At 44.2% G+C, this 18,503-nt stretch overlaps 1 protein-coding gene across 1 annotated transcript in view; it reads right to left on the bottom strand.

The window, feature by feature from the left end:
- Positions 1-18,503, bottom strand: part of RABGAP1L (RAB GTPase activating protein 1 like) — a 328,801-nt gene that overhangs the window by 186,968 nt on the left and 123,330 nt on the right. Inside the window, exon 13 of the mRNA XM_040406733.1 lies at positions 13,631-13,784. Coding sequence (XP_040262667.1) covers positions 13,631-13,784 — 154 coding nt within the window. The remainder of the gene's footprint in view (positions 1-13,630; positions 13,785-18,503) is intronic.

Below are 18,503 nucleotides of genomic sequence, written 5' to 3'. Positions count from 1 at the left end.
TAAAACCCCCAGGTGAGAACCCTTCCCATAGGGAAACATTGGTTTCTCCTTGTTGAGCGTTTTACAGCGCGTAGGAACGCGCTGTAAAACGCGCAGGTGTGAACTGAGCCTAAGGCTACTCTCATACTGGCGTTTTGGCTTCCGTTTGTGAGATCCGTTCAGGGCTCTCACAAGCGGTCCAAAATGGATCAGTTTTGCCCTAATGCATTCTGAATGGAAAAGGATCCGCTCAGAATGCGTCAGTTTGGCTCCGTTCCGTCTCCATTCCGCTTTGGAGGCGGACAACGAACGCTGCTTGCAGCGTTTTGGTGTCCGTCTGACGAAACTGAACCAAACGGATCCTGACACACAATTTAAGTCAATAGGGACGGATCCGTTTTCTATGACACAATCTGGCACAATAGAAAACGGATCTGTCCTCTATTGACTTTCAATGGTGTTGAAGACGGATCCGTCTTGGCTATGTTAAAGATAATATAAACGGATCCGTTCTGAACGGATGCAGACGGTTGTATTATCTGAACGGATCCGTCTTGGCTAGGTTACAGATAATACAAACAGATCCGTTCAGGACGGATGCAGACGGTTGTATTATCTGAACGGATTCGTCTGTGCAGATCCATGACGGATCCGCACCAAACGCGAGTGTGAAAGTAGCCTAAGCCTTTAATGGTATGACAAGCAAGCTGAATATCGAAATTAAAGACAACCCCTTGGCATAGGTCCTAAAGTGAGAGATGACTGTTGTACCAAGTCTGTAAAATGATCACTATTTTTGGTAATATCTGGCTCGTTGAACATCAGTCTCCTAAACAAGCACGTAAAAGTATATGACATGACGCAGACTGAGAGCAGTACAACAAACAGATCACAATCTGCAGCACATCAACAACGTCACGTGCACTTCTGTGGATGTTCCTCCAAATAACAAACATACAATATATTCTCATACACTTCAGGTACAGATTGCTCAATAGCTATGTGGATTGTGAGGAATATGGAGATTTATTGCACAAAACATTAAAGGGGTTGTGCCAAGTTTAGACTTTAGGAGATAACTGATCGCTGATGGTCCGACTGATGGGACACCCACCAATCGGCAGAACGGGGACCTGCTCCCTCGATCTGATTGAGTGGCAGGTTTGAGCATGCTCCACTCCATTCAATCTCTACGGGACTGCCGGAGATAACGGAGAGAATGAGTGGAGTGGCAGGGCGCAAGCCTGACCGCCCCTCCATCAGATTGGGGTGGGGGTACCATCGGTCAGATCCCCAGGGATCAGTTAGTTATAGGGGATAACTTCTAAACTTTCCAAAACTCCTTTAAGGGACTGCCTAATCCACACCTGGCAACAGCAGCTGTTATTTTTGTTTGTTTTTTTGTTTTGTTTTACATATATGACGTTTAACCGCGCTGTTCAAAAACTGTCTAATACACTTCAGGGGAGATGTACCACGAGGGGAATTTCTGAAGTCTGTTTTGCTTAACTTTGCGTTACTGTAAGTTACACCAAATTTATCAAGTGTTGCATGCTGTTTGTTCCATTCGGTGCATCTTTATAAAATAATATTTTCGTCTTAAGACGTTACTCCATTATTATTATTTTTTTAAACATGTCCCTATTAGAGTAGTTTGCAACATTTTTTTTTTGCAGCTTTTGAAAATATCACAATTGATAATGTTTCAAATTGTCGAGAATAGTGTAAAGTAACAAAAAGTCACAAGTTTTTGAGCATTGTGTCTCAATTATTCATTATGTTCACGAGATTTCTTTGCGGTCAGTGAATGAGAACACTGGTATTTATATTCATAGGCTGCAAACCTGTATAGTCCTCCTCTCAGATGAGAAGCAAACGCAACTGTATTCAATCTAGGCAATGCTCTGTGAGTTAAATACACCAACAGCAGCTGTACAAACCTCTCTGCTGGTTTGCTACAATGTATCAGCCTAGGCTGAAAACAATGGCCTCATTACAGGGCCCTGCTTTGATGAGACAGAAGCCATGATCAGCTGATGAATGCAGGTCGCTGCTAAGACTCCTTGCAAACAGCCCTTTAATTGGCCTTGGTCAACATGAAAAAGGAGCTGTGCAAATTCTAAAAGACGAACAATCAAAAAAGTTAAATTATAATTCCTGTCCGTAATTAACAATCTAATTAACTGCCTGCATCAAATCTAAAGCACCTACCCAGGAAAACACATGACTCGATCCGCTGACTTACTCGAAGTCAATAAAAAAAATGTTTTATTTAAATAAAAAAAGCGAAGTCCTGTCTTTTGCTCATAATGGAAAGTTACCAGAATGTACAGTTAATGGATGATGTCCTTCTCGGCCTTTAGGGCATTCCTCGTGGCTTTAATTTCTACGTGTTTACTGGCGCTGGCAAGGTGGCTGCAATCGTACAGCAAGACAGGACACCTGGAATTAAGGAACTGGATCTAAATGTCTCCAGGCATTTACAGATTACACCTTGTCCACATTATAGCTTGTTCGCTTCGACTGAAGAGATCCAGTGGTGTATGGAGACTTACTTAGGAAAACCTTCCATGGGAAAAAGTTCCAAAAGGAAGAAAACTACCTCATACCATCATCTGGTTTGACTGGTATGAGATGGCTCACCTCCAAATAGAAGAAAGCTAATTTACATTACATCTAAAAAGGAAACTCAAAATATGAATTAAATATGGACAGTTAAAAGCTGTGAAAAGGGCATCTGTCAGCAGTTTCGTACTCATGACAGTGGCTGACCTGTTATGCGCTTGGCAGCTGAAGACATCTGTGTTGGTCCCATGTTCATATGTGTCCACATTGCTGAGAAAAATGATGTTTCAACATATGCAAAATAAGCCTCTAGGAGCAATAGGGGCGTTGCCGTTACACATAGAAGCTCTGCTCTCTCTGCAACTGCCGCGCCCTCTGCACTTTTGACAGGATCAGGCAGTGAAAATGTCATCACACCTGACCCTGTCAAATGGAGAGGGTGCGGCAGTTGCAGAGAGAGCAGAGCCTTTAGGTGCAATGGTAACGCCCCCGTTGCTCCTAGAGGCTCATTTGCATGTGTAAAAAAAAACTTCTCTCTCAGCAATGCGGGCACATATGAACATGGGACCAACACAGATGCCTTCAGCTGCCAAGCGCACATGTGACAGGTCAGGTACAAATCTGTTGAATGATGCCCTTTAAAGGCAGCTTTCATCAAGGACACCAGGCAGTAGAGGAGGTGCAATGTCTCCACTAGGCAAATCTCGGCAATAAACAACAGATTTCACTAAAACACCCTCATTTCCACCTTTATGGGAGTCAGTTCTCTTTACTTGTAATTAATAGAATAGATTCAATGGTACTTATTATTATCATTTTTTTTTTTGCATAGATACTAATCCGCCTGGATGTTCCAAAGCCGGACAGGAAATGTCCACTGATTATTTGTGGTACAGTAAAATAAATGAAGAAGAAGAAGCGCTGCAAGATCGAAAGCCTTGCATCAAAATGGTTGAGAGATAACTGCTCCATCTCTTACTGCAAATCTATCATGATATCAATGAGTCTGTGGCGAGAACTGCAAATACTACAGGTCTTGAAAGCCATGTTCCTCTTTACAACTATTATTTTTACTGCATCTGAGTAAAAAAAATGAGGCAACATCTCAAATTGTTTTGATTAAAGTAACCTACCATTCTGGCTCTGCTGCCCCCATACAGATCTCTGCATCACCATGGTAACAGACTACAAACACACCCTGTGTAGTCTACTCCTGCAGTCAAACTCCCTTTAACTTGTCCCCAACTTTTTGGTAAAATATACTTGATCGGTCAGCCAAAAATAGGGAACTGTTTGAAGGGGGTATGACTGCAGTATGTCTCTGACTACACAGGGTCCATGGAAATGGATAGGTCTTCATAGCAGCTGATTGGAAATGGTCTTGATTAAACATTTCCTAAGTTGCTTTGCTTTTATTGCATTTTACTGTAGCAAGTGTAAGTGCACAAACCATTGTTTTATGAGTTAGGCCTCATGCACACGACCGTTGTGTGCATCCGTGGCCGTTGTTCCGTTTTCCGTGATTTTCTGCGGACCCATTGACTTTCAATGGGTCCGTTGAAAACTCGGAAAATGCACCGTTGTTCATCAGTGTTTCCTGTCCGTCAAAAAAATAGGACCTGTCCTATTTTTTTGACGGACACCGGTTCACGGACCCATTCAAGTCAATGGGTCCGTGAAAAAACACGGATGCACACAAGATTGGCATCCGCGTCCGTGATCCGTGGCTGTAGGCCACTTTTACACAGACGGATCACAGATCCGTCTGCATAAAAGCTTTTTCAGAGCTTAGTTTTCACTTCGTGAAAACACAGATCGGACAGTATATTCTAACACAGAGGCGTTCCCATAGTGATGGGGACGCTTCAAGTTAGAATATACTACGAACCGAACTGTGTACAGGACTGCCCCCTGCTGCCTGGCAGCACCCGATCTCTTACAGGGGGCTGTGATGCGCACAATTAACCCCTCAGGTGCCGCGGAGAGTTCCGATCGGAGTCCCAGTTTAATCGCTGGGGCTCCGATCGGTAACCATGGCAACCAGGACGCTACTGCAGTCCTGGTTGCCATGGTTACTTAGCAATTTTTTTAGAAGCATTATACTTACCTGCGATGTCTGTGACCGGCCGGGCGCTCCTCCTACTGGTAAGTGACAGGTCTGTGCTATAAGGAATGCGCCGCACAGACCTTTCACTTATCAGTAGGAGGAGCGCCCGGCCGGTCACAGACATCGCAGGTAAGTATAATGCTTCTAAAAATTGCTAAGTAACCATGGCAACCAGGACTGCAGTAGCGTCCTGGTTGCCATGGTTACCGATCGGAGCCCCAGCGATTAAACTGGGACTCAGATCGGAACTCTCCGCTGCCACCAATGATAGGTGGGGGGAGTTTAATTAGGAGGGAGGGGGGGCCCACTGGCCACCAATGAATGTACAATTAACCCCTCAGGTGAGGCACCTGAGAGGTTAATTGTGCGGATCACAGCCCCCTGTAAGAGATCGGGTGCTGCCAGGCAGCAGGGGGCAGTCATGTACATAGTTCGTAGTATATTCTAACTTGAAGCGTCCCCATCACTATGGGAACGCCTCTGTGTTAGAATATACTGTTGGATATGAGTTTTCACGATCTAACTCAAATCCGATGGTATATTCTAACATAGAGGCGTTCCCATGGTGATGGGGACGCTTTAAGTTAAAATATACCATCGGATTGGAGAAAACTCTAATCCGATGGTATAATAGGGACTCCTGACTTTACATTGAAAGTAAATGGGGGACGGATCCGTTTGCAATTGCACCATATTGTGTCAACGCCAAACGGATCCGTCCCCAATGACTTGCATTGTAAGTCAGGACGGATGCGTTTGGCTCCGCACGGCCAGGCGGACACCAAAACGACTTTTTCTTCATGTCCGTGGATCCTCCAAAAATCAAGGAAGACCCACGGAAGAAAAAACGGACACGGATCACGGACCTACAGACCCCGTTTTTGCGGGCGGCAATAAAAAACGGTCGTGTGCATGAGGCCTTAGGTTGATGCAAAGCCGATCAAGCAAACAGGAATGAAAACCCTAGCAAGAAAAGAGATCTGAAAACCACATTTGACTTCTATATATTGACAAGGTGTAATATATCTTGCACAGAGACAACGTACAGTGGCCAGTCAGTGTGTTCCCAGTCCCCAAGCACCTACATAGGAGCAAACCTGTGACTTGTGCAGGCAGCCCCATCTGGAATAACCCCATTCTATCAAAGAGCTCATTTCCAGCATCTCGACAAGGTGCTGCTGCAGAATGGAGGAGAGCAGTAATTAATCAGGGTCTGGCTTCTCGGGAAACCCAATGACCTTCCCTGTCAGTCTCTCACATGCATCTTCATGGACAGATTCAATTATTAGAAAATAGCACCAGAAAAGGAGGGAGAGGCGAGCCAAGAACAAGCGGAGACAAGCCAGGAGAAGCAAAATATTATTATGTTGTAACGGGGAAAAAAACAGATAGATATAGACAGGAGATATGTGTCTATATAAACTTCAAAAACATACTGATAGGATAAATGGGAATTTAGATGTTCGAAGTAGGGACAATCTCGGCACAGCGCTCCAGAATATGCTACTGCTATACAAAGATATAAATGGCTCCTGCTGATACATGAAATTTAGATATCTAAATAAATCCAATAAAATCGGTGGGAGTCCCAGAGGTTTGACCCCCACCAATCATAAGCCGATGGCATATACTAGCAATATGCCAGTACTTGGCAAGGTGGGAGTAGCCCTTTAAAAAATTGTTCCTTTGGCAAGTAATAGATGATACTATCCGTTTCAGTGACTAATTCCATTAGGGCTGTGATGGCTAACCTCCGGCACTCCCACTGTGGTAAAACTACAACTCCCAAGATGCTTGGCTGTTCTCAGAACTCCATAGAAATGAATGGAGCATGCTGGGAGTCGTAGTTTCACCACAGCTGGAGCGCCGGAGGTTGGCAATCACTGCCTTAGGCCTCATTCACACATACATGGGTTTTTACGGACCACGGTCAGTGAAAACCCAGCCTGCTGTTCTGCTGAGTGCACGACCGCACAGCGTCATTGGTTGCTATGACGCCGTGCACTTCGTGCCACTGTACAGTAATTACCTCGTATAGATCATACGAGTGTATTACTGTACAGCGGCGGCGGCACGACGCGCTTGGCGTCATAGCAACAAATAACGCCGTGAGCTCGTGCACTCAGCATGACGGCAGGCTGGGTATTTACTGGCAGTGGTCCGTGAAAATCCACGTATGTGTGAATGAGGACTCCAGAATACATGCGGCCGTTTACAGCTGTGCTCAATCTGGGCATGCTGAAGCGGACACAGGCTGTCATAAAATTGCCTGTGCCTACTCGAAGGCTTCAGATAAAGGGGAACATGCAAAGGTAAAGAGCAATTCTAATTCCAGAAGCCTTAAAGGGGTTGCCCAAAAGTAAATCATTTCTAACAGTTGCCGGCAGCCTTCCTCCCCTACTAAAAAGATCATACTTTCTCACCTTCGCCCGGTCCTCTGCGTCTCCATCTTCCGGGCCAGGGCTTGTTTTCTTCCTCCCCGGCGTGGGCATGATCACCTGATCCTCTTCAGCCAACCGCCGGCTTTGGCGGTTATGGGTCCCCACCCACAGTACTATAAGTATTTCCTTCAGCCACCCAACCAGGCATTACCCCTTTAAAAAGCTGACCGCCAAATGTGCGTCGGGAGTGGTGGTAGCCTTAGTACGGGATTGCTTACTTTTGGTTTGTATGCTTACTGGATTCTTCTTTTTTTTTTTTACTTATTTTGTTAATCTACTATGTGTAAAAGGAGTATACTAGGTTATCTTTAGTTATATACAAGTAGTAAATTTATGGCTACATTGTATCTGTTGTAGTTCTTATTTATATCCTGTCTTCAGACCATCATAATTGTCTTGTTTTTTAAAAAAAAATTAACTTGTCTGTCTTGCTAATCATGTTTAGATTTATAGGTCAATACAATCAATTATAATATTATAAGATATATTTATCAATAAATGAGTATATGGGTGATATAAATTTTATGTCTCTGGACTGTTCCAAAAGAAATCTGCCTGTCTACACTTATAATACACTTAATTAAGATTGACGGGGTGAGTCATAGAGCCAGAGCACCTTTTTTTAGCGCAAGAAGCCGCTATAGCAAATAATTATTAAATTATGTTTACTGCGTGGTTATGATATTCTTTTATACTATTTAACCTCATATATTCTTATTGGTTTTGATGTGTCCACAAGAGACCGGTCACTGCTGAAGCCAGCAGATGGTTGAAGAGGATCAGAGATCATGCCAACGCCGGGGAGAAAGAAAATAAGCCCCGCTTGGAAGATGAAGATGCGGGAGCCGGCGCAGAGGACCGGAGCAGTGGAGAGCGGGTAAGCATGATTTTCTCAGTAGGGGAGGCAGGCTGCTGGCACCAGGGGTGCACCACCAATGAGGCCAGGTGAGGCGACCGACCTCAGGCAGCAGCAGTTAGGGGCAAGAGGGGGGCAGCTGGAAGGCCATGGGCTGAAGGGAAGGGGTTAGGTTAAGAAATTGGCATTGGGGAGGGGTGCTTTTTCAGTTTTCAGTAGAAAGGCTTGGTGTAACACTGGCTGGCACCCGTTGAAAATGATGAATTCCTGGATAACCCTTTAATGGAGTTGCTGTATAAGCTTTTTCCTAATACATACGTGTGTTCACTTGTGTTGTATCAAAGGTAAATCTTCGCTTTCCAGTGTGTAAGAAAATGGTAGCTTTTTGGAGTCAATTCTCGAAAACAGATCTAGATAGTGTAGACAATACTTTACCTTTCAAGAGAACCACAGGAGTGACAGCTGCTGGACAAGGTAATTAACCCTTGTAGCTGGGATTTAGTGGCACTATTAAATATATATATATTTTTTTTAAATAAAGCAAAGCAGCATTTGGCCTTACTGTCCACCTAGCTTATCCAGCCATCTTGCAGAAGCGGCCAGTGACAGAAGTATTGTTTGAAGACACCAGATCTATGCCGAGCTCTGAACTCGCAGTCATATAATCCTGTTCTATTCTGGGCTGCATTATTCAGCACCACTGTCAGCTCCCATCAGTTCTCTTAAGTGCTGTTGAGAATGCTGCAATCAATTTGAGTGGTAAAAATATTCTCTGCCCCACTACCAGGGTAACCGGCCGTGTTGCACTACATGAAAGAGATTAATAAGCTATTTAGAAGAAGAAAAAAGAAACCTGTGCCTTACAAAAAGTGCCTGCTGCTGTTAGTAATGTGGATTGGCGTCTGTGAGATGAGGAGCCATTTTTGAAAACAAGGAGATACTAATGGGAAAGATGACTTTGCAGTAACTTATAAAGGTTTTCCGGGACTTTTATACCTCCGGATAGGTCATCAGTATCTGATCGGTGGTGGTCCAACACTTGGGAAGGCACCGGCGCTCGAAGTAGCACTGCAGCCTTCTCAAAGTTTAGCCTAGGCCAAGTGATGTCACGTTCATTGGTCACACGGCCCCCTGGTGTTTCATCTGTATAGTAACATGCATGTCCACCTACATGAGCATGGAATGCTCAGTTCCATCCTTTAATTGACACCAGCCATATCTACTGTTGGAAGCTGTAACAGTTAGGGTCCATTCACACGTCCGTGTGTGTTTTGCAGATCCACGGATCCGAAAAACACGGGCATCGGAATTTTGCGGACCGCACATCGCCGGCACTTAATAGAAAATGCCTATTCTTTTCCGCAATTGCTGACAAGAATAGGACATGTTCTATATTTTTCGGAAACGGAATTGCGGATCCGCATAGAAGTGAAAGGGTCCGCACATGTAAATGGACCCTTAGGCAGCATTCACACGATTGTGTTTTGCGGTCCACAAACCGTGAATCCATAAAACACTGATGTCAGCCGTGTACACTCCACATCACGATGCGGATCCATTGACTTCAATGGGTGCGTGATCCGCATGTATCCTATTCTTCGCCGCAACATGCGGACCACAGCACCAGTGAAGTCAATGGGTCTGCATCAGTCGTGTGAATGCTGCATAAGGAAGGACACACACCCTGAGCTATAGCAGAAAGAATAAAACCTCCTGAACTGTCAGCCCGAGGAGAATCGAGCTGAGCAACAGGAGCCATGAATGGGGAGATCTCTGGATCCATGTGAGGTACAGAGCTGGTTCTAGCTTTATTAGAAAGAGATTGCCATGTACTATATGTATATATATTTTTACATCAATCAAGGCATAACCCTTTTAAATGTATATTGCATTGTTTTATTTAATTTATGACGTAAGGCACCATATACCCCATTCCACATGGCACATTATAAGGAATAAGTGTCTGATCACTGGGGATCTGACTATTGGGGCGTTCAGAGACTGCAAGAACAGAGCTCACAGAGACGCCATGTGAATGGAACGGTACTATGCATGTGTGACCACCACTCACGGTTAAGAGTTGGAGTGGACGGCACTCCTCGTTCTTTGGTACGGTGCTCAATGGTAGTTAAGGTCAATAAAGTATAGATAAACCACAGCACTCGTTGAATCAATTATGCTTTTTAATCATAAATCCATCCAGGAATAAATTATAGAAACTGGCCGACGTTTCGGTCCCATCACAGGACCTTGCTCACGGCCTTAGTATCTGGTGCATGTTGACTGCTGGATGGCGACCACCACTCACACACACCTCTATGAGACTGATAAAGACAGCACTTGACCACAGAAGTGAATGGAGTGGCGGTTACACATGTGAATTACTGCTCTGTTCACATGGGGAATCAGAGACGTCCTTTCCTATGATCGCTCGAGTTAGTCCATGGATCCACTACACACGATTCTTGGCCAGATAAACCCATAGGCACGGTAGACCCGTGCCTAAAGGTCACCCTTGGGAAAGGGCAAGTGCAAAAAATAAAAAAAAATTGTATGACTACACTGCTGAATTGTATGTTTCCAAATGTAAGTTATGAGGCAAATCGCAGTGTTCTAAAGGGTTAACAGAAGGTTCCAAGGATGGACATGAGTAAAGCTAGACAGGCGGTAGATGCGGTAATAGCCGCACATCAATTTAATGACATACAGGGTGGCCTACTTGTTAGGTGGAGGTTAAGCTGCTAGGCGATCTATGTCTCCAGGCCCCTGAGCAGCAAAATAGATACCGGCTATACTATTACTATTTGCGGTTAGCGAACAGTTTACAGCAATCGCGTTAGGAAGATATGGAAGCAATAGCATGAAATTCTGTATATTAGAAAATATCCAAGTAGAGGAGGAATGTCTACAGCTCTTTGGAAGTTTTTCTGCAAGGGTCTATGCTCCTTACGTTGGATATCAGCCCTATTATTTATGGAGGAAATGCACTAATGGGAAGGAATTACAGCTCAGGCACAAGTATGTATGAGGCCTCTTGCACACAAATGTATTTTATTTCCATTCTGTTTTTACGGTTTCCGTTTGCGGTCCATATGCGGAACCATTCATTTCAATGGTTCGGCAAAAAAAAAAAAGTACTCTGTGTGCATTCCGTTTCCGTATTACCGTATATACGATCCACGAAAAGATAGAGCTTGTCCCATTATTGTCCGCATTACGGACAAGGATAGGACTGTTCTATTAGGGGCCAGCTGTTCCGTTCCGCAAAATACGGAATGCAAACGGATGTCATCCGTATTATTTGCGGACCGCAAAATACATACGCTCGTGTGCAAGAGGCCTGAAGAAGAGGGGATTGCATATTCTATCCAGGAAATGTTTTATCTGACAGAAGTAGTCCATCTGTTTTGGACACCGCAGGCAAGTTACTTGGTGACAACATTTTTCTGATTGTTCTCATTGTAATTAGATCATGAGACTTTATTGGCGAGGATTTTCAGTACACAAGCATATACAAAATCCTCCCTCCCATGTGTTTGATTATTGCTGCGGTTTTTGCATTATTATATTTTTCATATGCATATCCACTGACAATAAATGGAGCCTGCAGGGCTATGCTTGTGTGCCCGTGTTATGCGCTGGAGAAGGAACCTATAGGTCAGTTGGACATTCTGAAATAATCCTCTGATGAATATATGTATACAGACAGATAATGAAACAACCATTTAAAGGAAAAACTTAAAAAGGGTTATATTCTCCAATCTGCGTCTCTCCAGCTGTTGCAGACTACAAATCCCAGCATGCCCTGACAGATATAGCTGGAGAGCCAAAGGTTGGAGACCAGTATAAAGTTGCCATACGCATTGGATGTGCATCAGCTGGGTTTTTGGCTAATCATCTAACGTATATGGTGGTCTCCCAGCTCTCCCCAGATGGCTGATTCGGGGATATTAAATTTCCAGTCCTTTGGCTCTCAGGAGATAAGCCACTGCCAGAGGTGTTTGGCAGTTGCTTTCTATGGTCTCCCCTTTCACTACATATGCATTCTTAGCTGAGCGGGATAGATAGCCAGCTATATGGTCACCTTTAGGTCCCTTTCACACGAGCGAGTTTTCCGCGCGGGTGCAATGCGTGACGTGAACGCATAGCCCCCGCACTGAATCCTGACCTATTCATTTCAATGTGTCTGTGTACGTGAGCGTTGTTTTTCACACATCAGTTCTGCGTTGAGTGAAAATCGCAGCATGTTCTATATTCTGCGTGGGGTGGGGGGGCGGGGAGGGGGATAAGATCAGGCCGTTTCAACATATCTGATCCTTTTCATTCTCAGGAAGATAAGCTACTGACTGGAATACTTGCCTCACCCCATTTAGAACAAGTATGCCCAGCGGTTCTGAGTTGTGCTTGTGCATGGGGGGGTTCAGGAGTAATAGCGGTCAACGGAACGTATACCGTATATGACCCGTCTTAAATTGGCCACACGCATTAAATAGTGTTGCCCTATTTGCATTTAACGGGGAGAGCGGAGAAAGCTACTGCCAGTGGCAGCTTATCTACTGGGAGAACAAAAGCATGGGGCAAAAATATTCAGTTCCCTTGATCCTTCTCTCCCCAGAAAATATCGGGGGAGAGTCGGGAGCTCCCTATACACATTAAACTGTTGGCAATACACTAGTGTGTATGGAAGGCTGTTAGACACTTAGACATTTTACAGCATAGCTTATCCTCCCGATAGGTTAAATATTTTGCAAAACCGGGGTCTTTACGTCATCTCGTTTGTAGGGTTCCCAGGAGTCAGGTCACACGCTGATGACATATCCTCGCAATGTATCAACAATGGGTAAAACATTAGAACCCCTTTTAATACTTAAAAACATGACGGGAGGAAAGACCACATGGTCCATCTAGTTTGCGCTTTCCGATATATTTTATCTTAGGATAGATATATGTGTATCCCAGGCATGTATAAAGTCACTTTCTGTTGGTTTTCCAACTATACCACTTTTTTTTTTTTCCATGTCAGACCCTATTATAGGTCCTAATCATTTGATAAAATGTAGTAAATAAAACATGGATGGGCCACCTACCACACCATTACTAAAACACAACCAAAAACCTTTGTCCGTTGAAGCATCTCATTAATTTATAAACCATGTAAAGTACTTTGGGATGAAATGCTATATGTCAGGGATGGTCAACCTGCGTCTCTCCAGCTGTTGCAAAACTACAACTCCCAGCATACCCAGACTGCCTACAGCTATCAGCCTACAGCAGGGCATGGTGAGAGTTGTAGTTTTACAACAGCTGGAGGTTGGCCATCCCTGCTATATGTCATAGGCCTGGCCAATTTCTGTCTGCAAGGCCATTGTGGACACTAGAAAAGTCTACCATGACAAGATGTCAGCATCTAGCTTCATCTTCCTGGCAGAGGTGACCACACACCATTCTTATTGGCATGTAGCTTCCAGATTGTCAGAAGAGAAGGGCAAGAAAATAAGTTACTGCCACTGCTATAGCCATGGTATGAGAAGAAAATGATGTACACCACTGGGTTAAGGCACCAAGAGATTTCAGGAAGCACACGGCATAAGCCCCAAATGTCAAAAGCCGAAATGATAACCATGGTTCGTGCAACATGTAAAAAACACAGAGATAAAATAATGAATCTTGAAACTCTCTTACTTTTACGATGAGGTTCTTGTATTTCTCCATCATTTCTTGATCTTCATGGCAGCCAGCGAGAAGTTGCCAAACCTCAGCTCTAAGCGCCTCTGGTACCCCTCCTCTCTTCACCAATGAGGACAGTCCCTTAGGTCTCACACTCAGATTGCTGTGCCTAAATTAACAAAGATAGAACTACTGGTGAAATGCAAAATAGTACTAGGAGGACGCATGTCCAGGAAACGTTGTTCCATGTAAACAGGCTTTAAGGGGGCTTGTCCACGTTCTAGGTTCCTGAGGATAGGTCATCAGTATCTAGAACCCAGACAAACCCTTTAAAGGGCACTTGTCAGCTCTCCTGACATGCTTTGTCTAGTAAATACTTTTAGTATTTAGTAAATAATTTTAGTCTAGTGATACTGGGTATTATCCCCTCGTCAAAAAGGTGTATCCCTACCAAGTCTGGCATTGTCAGCATACATTTATTTTTTTCACCTTTTTTTTTTATAGTTCACCCTAGGGCAGGGATGGCCAACCTGTGGCTCACCAGCTGTTGTAAAACCACAATTCCCACCATTCCCTGCTGTATGGTTGATAGCTGTTGGCAGCCTTGGCATGCTGGGAGTTGTAGTTTTGCAACAACTGGAGAGCCGCAGGTTGGCCATCCCTGCCCTGGGGGACTTGAAGGTGTCATCATTTGGACGTTTTTTCCATACACTGTAATGAATTACCATTGCATTCTATGTGAGATGAGCCCTGCCACAGTCAGGACTCCATAGAAACATAGTTGTCGCAAGCCTCGGAACCTTCAGACGGTGCGAGGCTGCCGGGAGTCAGACTACCACCAATCGGATATTGATGATCTATCCTGAAGAAGGCCATCAATATGGAAAATTATTATGACAGATCTTATGGAAGTCTGAAAGTGATGTATAAAACCAGAATTTAGAGTAAGGTTCATCCATGAAAAGCATGCCTCTACTACAGTGGAGACTAAACACTTACACAGGCAGAGCCGCAGGAATGGTTGGTTGGTAAATTTAATGACTGCACAACCTCGCAGATGATATGCCATTCATGGTCTTTGAAAATTTAAGCTAAAACCCGCACTGCAAAGGCTACCATCAATTTTAGTCATCTGTGACATTTGCTCATGAGAAAATAAAAACTCCAAAACGACTGAATAAGATACAAAGGGTAAATCTACGCGAGGCAACGGTTTTAGGAGATACGTTCTTCCAAGAGTTCCAATATGCAGAATAGGGGTTATTAATGCTTGAATGGCGATGGGGATGCACAAAGCTCATATCGCTCACTAGGACCACAGAGCCTTCCAGCTACAGATCATCTTCTATTAAACCACGGAAAGAAATGAAGAGATTATTACAGCACCTAGAAACGCAACATTTCTCCTCTTCATATTCACTTCTGGCCATTATACAAAAAAAAGTCCATTCCCTTGAGCTGCCCAGAAACGAGCCTCATAACTTATCAATTTCTAATAAATATTCTGCAAGTGCAACGCGATCGCCGTCCAGGCCACGAAGCAAACTCAAGACATGTACGCCTGCCTTCAGCTCTCCCACACTCTACCTGAGTCCGGATCTTTAAATAAAGCCCACAGCTATTTCAGTACTTGTACACCTGGGCAGCACCAGAACGTCTTCTAATAGTTTTATAAATCATACTGACAGTTCATTTTCTAGCGGGCAGACTGCACTGGAAGTGGCTTGTATAAATGAGAAGCTATAAAAGGTCTTTACCAAAAGACGAGGAACTTTCCTGTAATGATCTAAAGTTTTCATATTACCATCTTGGCTTTACAAAAAATGAGGAAAACTCCAACTTTTTGCAACTCAAATCGCTCCTTCTGCATGTTCAGGGTCTTCCTTACTCACAGCCGACAGTGACTTCATATATTGGTGACCATTTTGTTTAGACATCTGATAGACATGACTGTTATTACCAAAAGTGGACCACCTATGATGAAGATGGTGCCTGGTCATTGAATAAGCTAGGAGGACATGAGGTGAAGATCAGAAGATAAAATAATGACATCATGTGAGATAAGATTAGGGAGCTTTGTATTAATTTCACAAACCCTGAAACATGGCCGTACACTTCATGGGACATTAAAGCAAGAAATTAATGATAAACGTGAACAGGAAATATAGTTTGCCCCTGCGGTTTATCAACTGTAGCATTTTCTGCATGATCCCGAAACAAACAGCCTTGGATAAATCCTGCATCAAACATGGGGATTCATCTCCTGCTGCTCTCTTGGATCTTTGGCTCGAGGCTGACTAGGAGTGGGACTCAGACAAGGGGTGGTGCTTAAAGGGGTTGTGCAAGAAGGGGGGGTGTTTTTGGCATTCCCCCCCCCCCCCCCACTTCACCATACCTGTAAAGGAAAGATTACTTACCCGCTTCCCAGCGCTGGCTCCCTGCTCCTTTTCCTCCACGCCTGTGATGCTCCGCCAAGCTTCCTCAATGTCAACATCCAGTTGAACATCACCGCAGCCAATCACTAGCCGCGGTGGTGATCAGATTCTGTTGTGCTATGTGACCATTTGTCATTTGCCGGTCACTGCCACCAGTGATAGGTTGAGGCAATGTCAAACCGGATGTTGACATCAAAGGAGACCAGCAGAGCAGGAGGTAAAGGCGGAGCACCTGGAAGCAGGTAAGTAATCTTTATTTTACAGGTCCGGCCAAGTGGGAAGGTTTGCCAAAACCCCCTCATTCTTGCACAATTTATTGATCTATTTGTCCAACTGCAGACAAAGCAGAGGGGTAGGCTCCTTCTCCAGCCAGTTGTCTTACATCCAGATACAGGACAGTGAGGAGCACGAGAGTCGGCATGGCTGAGCTTCTGGGAAACAGGGACATTTTTCCGTTTTAACGGTGACAAACGAGAACCAAGGGAAAGGAGGAGAAGAGAGAAAGTGCTGAGATTTTTAGTTCTTTTTTGCTACTTTTCTGTGTTTAATCTCCCTTTAAGACACGAGTCATCCAGTTTTTCATTGGGGAGAGGGAAATTATCCTCCAAAGGAACAAAAGATTAAGGATGCTGAAATTGGATTCATCTGACATTTATTTGATGTGTATGACCACAGAAGTGAATAAGAGCTTAAAGGGGTTCTGCACTTTCATTTAACTGATGATCTATCCTCTGGATAGATCATCAGCTTCTGATCGACGGGGGTCCGACCCCCGGGACCCCCGCCGATCAGCTGTTTGAGAAGGCAGCTGCGCTCCAGCAGCGCCGCGGCCTTCTCACTGTTTACTAACCGCCCACTGACGTCACGACTAGTATCAACTAGCGTTGGCGGGGCTAAGCTCTGTTCACTTGAATGGAGCTTAGCCCCGCCCACGCTAGTTGATACTAGTCGTGACGTCAGTGGGCCATTAGTAAACAGTGAGAAGGCCACGGCGCTGCTGGAGCGCCGCTGCCTTCTCAAACAGCTGATCGGCGGGGGTCCCGGGGGTCGGACCCCCGCCGATCAGAAGCTGATGATCTATCCAGAGGATAGATCATCAGTTAAATGAAAGTGCAGAACCCCTTTAAAGGCAATGTCATCAGACAATGAACAATTGTTTATATCACATTTTTAGGTTATCGTATTTTTCACCCGATAAGACGCACTTTATTCTCCAGAAAGTCTGTCTTATGGAGTGAATACTAATGAGTGCTTCCATTATAGAAGCGCTCATTAGCACAGGTGGACTGGGGAGCGGTGAATGCAGCGCTCCCTGTGCAGGCTCTGTACTCACTGCTTCCTAGTCTTCTCCTGTGAACTGCGCACCGAGTGAGGATGTCGGTACTCTGTGACGCTGTGTCACAGCACAGCGCAGCAGGAAGACCAGAAAGAGCGCTGGATGTTAGGAGCGGCGGCCAGATCAGAAGAGGTTTAGGTCAAAGTTTAAAAAATTTATATAATCCTGCAAATTTCACACTGCCCACTAGGCCTAATAGGTCATAATTTTCTGTTCTGAACAGGTAACTTTTCAGTAGCCATTATCATTGTCACCACAGGCAGAATTACAATGACAAGTAACACTTCTGTATAGTTAAGACATGATCCACCATTCACAATAGGTGATATCATAGCTTATCTGCTCCCTCCCGACCTCTACAAAAGGTCACAGAGCATGGCTAGAAATTTCTCCCCTAGAAGTCAATGGGATCTTATCCTGTCCATTGTGTCTATGGCCACGTAGCTCCTATATTTTAGGCCTAGTGGCCAGGGGGAAAATTGCAGGATTATATACAATTTTTTTATATAGATCATGGCATGGAAAAATTACAGAGCCTTGAAAAAGTATTCATATACCTTGAACCTTTCCACATTTTTTATGTTACACACACAAACTTAAATACATTTATTGGGATTTTATGTGATAGACCAATACAATTGTAGCAAGTATGTGTGAAGTGAAAAGAAAAAGATACATGGCTTTCAAAATTGTTAATAAATAAAAATCTGGAAAGTGTAGTGTGCATTTGTATTCAGCCCCCCAAGTCAATTCTTTGTAGGACTACTTTTTGCTGCAATTACAGCTGCAAGTCTTTTGGGGTAGGTCTCTACAGGCTGAAATTTTTGCCCATTCTTATTTGCAAAATAGCTCAAGCTCAGTCACATTGGATGGAGAGCGTCTGTGAACAGCAACTTTCAAGTCTTGACACAGATTCTCAATGGGATTTAGGTCTAACACATGAACATGCTTTCATCTAAACTAGTGCTGCACGATATGGGAATTTTGTGCGATTGCAATTAGGGCCCTAAAAATTGCGATAACGATATAACAGGTCTATTTGCACTGTTATGGAGGGGATCTGTGGATGACACTGTTATGGAGGGGATCTGTGGATGACACTGTTATGGAGGGGATC

Source organism: Bufo bufo, chromosome 9, assembly GCF_905171765.1.
Source record: "Bufo bufo chromosome 9, aBufBuf1.1, whole genome shotgun sequence".
In the NCBI taxonomy this organism is placed as follows: Eukaryota; Metazoa; Chordata; class Amphibia; order Anura; family Bufonidae; genus Bufo; species Bufo bufo.
The sequence above is the reverse complement of the archived record's forward strand: the minus strand, read 5'-3'. Positions and strand labels throughout refer to the sequence as shown.